The sequence below is a fragment of the Pseudophryne corroboree genome, chromosome 7 (assembly GCF_028390025.1).
Source record: "Pseudophryne corroboree isolate aPseCor3 chromosome 7, aPseCor3.hap2, whole genome shotgun sequence".
Lineage (NCBI taxonomy): Eukaryota > Metazoa > Chordata > Amphibia > Anura > Myobatrachidae > Pseudophryne > Pseudophryne corroboree.
The window spans coordinates 475739172-475741055 of NC_086450.1; the positions used below are offsets into that span (position 1 = coordinate 475739172).

The 1884-nt window shown below is 37.3% G+C and overlaps 1 protein-coding gene across 1 annotated transcript; it reads left to right on the forward strand.

Moving 5' to 3' along the window:
• Positions 1-270: 270 nt before the first annotated feature.
• Positions 271-1170, forward strand: LOC134944349 (taste receptor type 2 member 8-like). Its single transcript, XM_063932930.1, has one exon. The coding sequence runs from the start codon at positions 271-273 to the stop codon at positions 1168-1170; it is 900 nt and encodes a 299-aa protein (XP_063789000.1).
• The last annotated feature ends 714 nt before the right edge of the window (positions 1171-1884 follow it).

Here is a 1884-nt window from a genome sequence, read left to right on the forward strand (position 1 = left end):
ACATACAGCTCTTGACTTCCATCATTTGACCTGTAAATCTATATGTCCTCGTTTTGCATGCATGCAAATTTAGGCCATTATGAGGAAATATTACAAGGTCAGGAAAGCGTGTACGGATTGCGAGTCAGTGTCTCCTACGCAGAGGAAACTTCAAGTCGAGATAAACTACAAATGTGCTGAGCTGTTCCTGATATTTTTTTGTCTCTGGGGGAAGATATACAGTATTATGGACATTCCCGACTGCTGGATATATTCTAGATATCTCTTGACATGGGTAATCTGGATACTGTGACTTTCCTTGTTATATTAGCACTAGAGGCTATTACTGGATTATTCTCCAATTTCTTTATCATATTCTCACTATCTGGCTGCAAAAGGAGCAATATTGTCACCAGCGACCTCATCCTGATCTCTTTGTGCATTTCTAATGTATTATATACAATAATAATGACTGCAAACATTCTAATTAACTTAATGTGGCCACAAGTTATACAACAAATTTATGTTTATCGTATAATCGATTACACAACATTGTACATCATTACATCCAGCGTGTGGCTCACGGCCAGTCTAAGCTTCTTCTACTTTGCAAAAATCGTAGACATTCGGTCCCGCGTGCTGGCATGGGTGAAGAAGAAGATCGGTGCGGTTGTCCGGGGGATGATACTAATGGCAGAAATTGTTTCTCTTTGTGAAAGTTTCTTATCACTTCTTATTTCCACCCACCAACCGGCCCAGCAGAACTCATCTCTAAGTGCAGCAAATGTCACCTCAGAAACCAATGAACCTAGTCTCAGTTTTATGAACATTGTCCTAATTCTCAACACTCCACCTGCCCTTGTTGCAGTAATAGCCACAGCCAGCAGTGCCGGATACCTCAAGCTGTACGACCGGCAGATGAAGAGGAACATGGCGGCAAATGTTAACATGAATATAAAAGATTATCAAAGTGCTGTTCGCACCATGGTGTATCTCATAGCTTTCTATACATTATTAATCATTGTTATGGTAATTGTTGGACTGGATGTGTTTGCTGACAATAGTTGGGAACATTGGATATGTATGATGATTCTCTCTTCAATCGGTGCAGTCCAGTCCGCCATTCTCATTCACGGTAACCCTAAGCTACAGCAATCATTGAAATGGATAATAACTCTCTTCTATGTCTGATATGACTTCAATCTGTGAGATCTGCTATTATATAGAGTATTGCTATATGAGTGACCTTTGCTTGTAGTCATGGTATAAAGTTTGGGGTGTGCATCTAGTAAATGAGATTGGGATATAGAGTAATCAGGTAGAAACAGTGCATGGCTTTCTGACTGGTAGTAACCATTCATGGAGTAACGCTACATGTAATAATCCCCAACAGAGTATGTTCAGTGTCATTAGTTATAAACAGAAGATTGTATTAGTCAGTTTACTACACATGTCTCCAAAGAAAAGATGTCCGTTCATTATAATGATAATTAATACAGATTATATAAACCACCTAACTGAATGTTTGCTGCCAACAGTAATAATGAACGTACCAAACACCTGGGCATAGTTCCACTGAAAACAATTTAGCGATAACAGACAAAAGTCTGCAGAATGCTAAATACAAGACCAATATTTATTGTAATACAGGTTAAGTATCCCATATCCAAATATTCCGAAATACGGAATATTCCAAAATACGGAATTTTTTGAGTGAGATAGTGAAACCTTTGATGGCTCAATGTACACAAACTTTGTTTAATACACAAAGTTATTAAAAATATTGTATTAAATGACCTTTAGGCTGTGTGTATAAGGTGTATAGGAAACATAAATTAATTTTGTGAATGTAGACACACTTTGTTTAATGCACAAATTTATAAAAAATATTGGTTAAAATTGACT

Excerpts from the sequence above, each read along its gene's own strand:
- LOC134944349 (XM_063932930.1), top strand. The coding sequence starts at position 271 with ATGGGTAATCTGGATACTGTGACTTTCCTTGTTATATTAGCACTAGAG.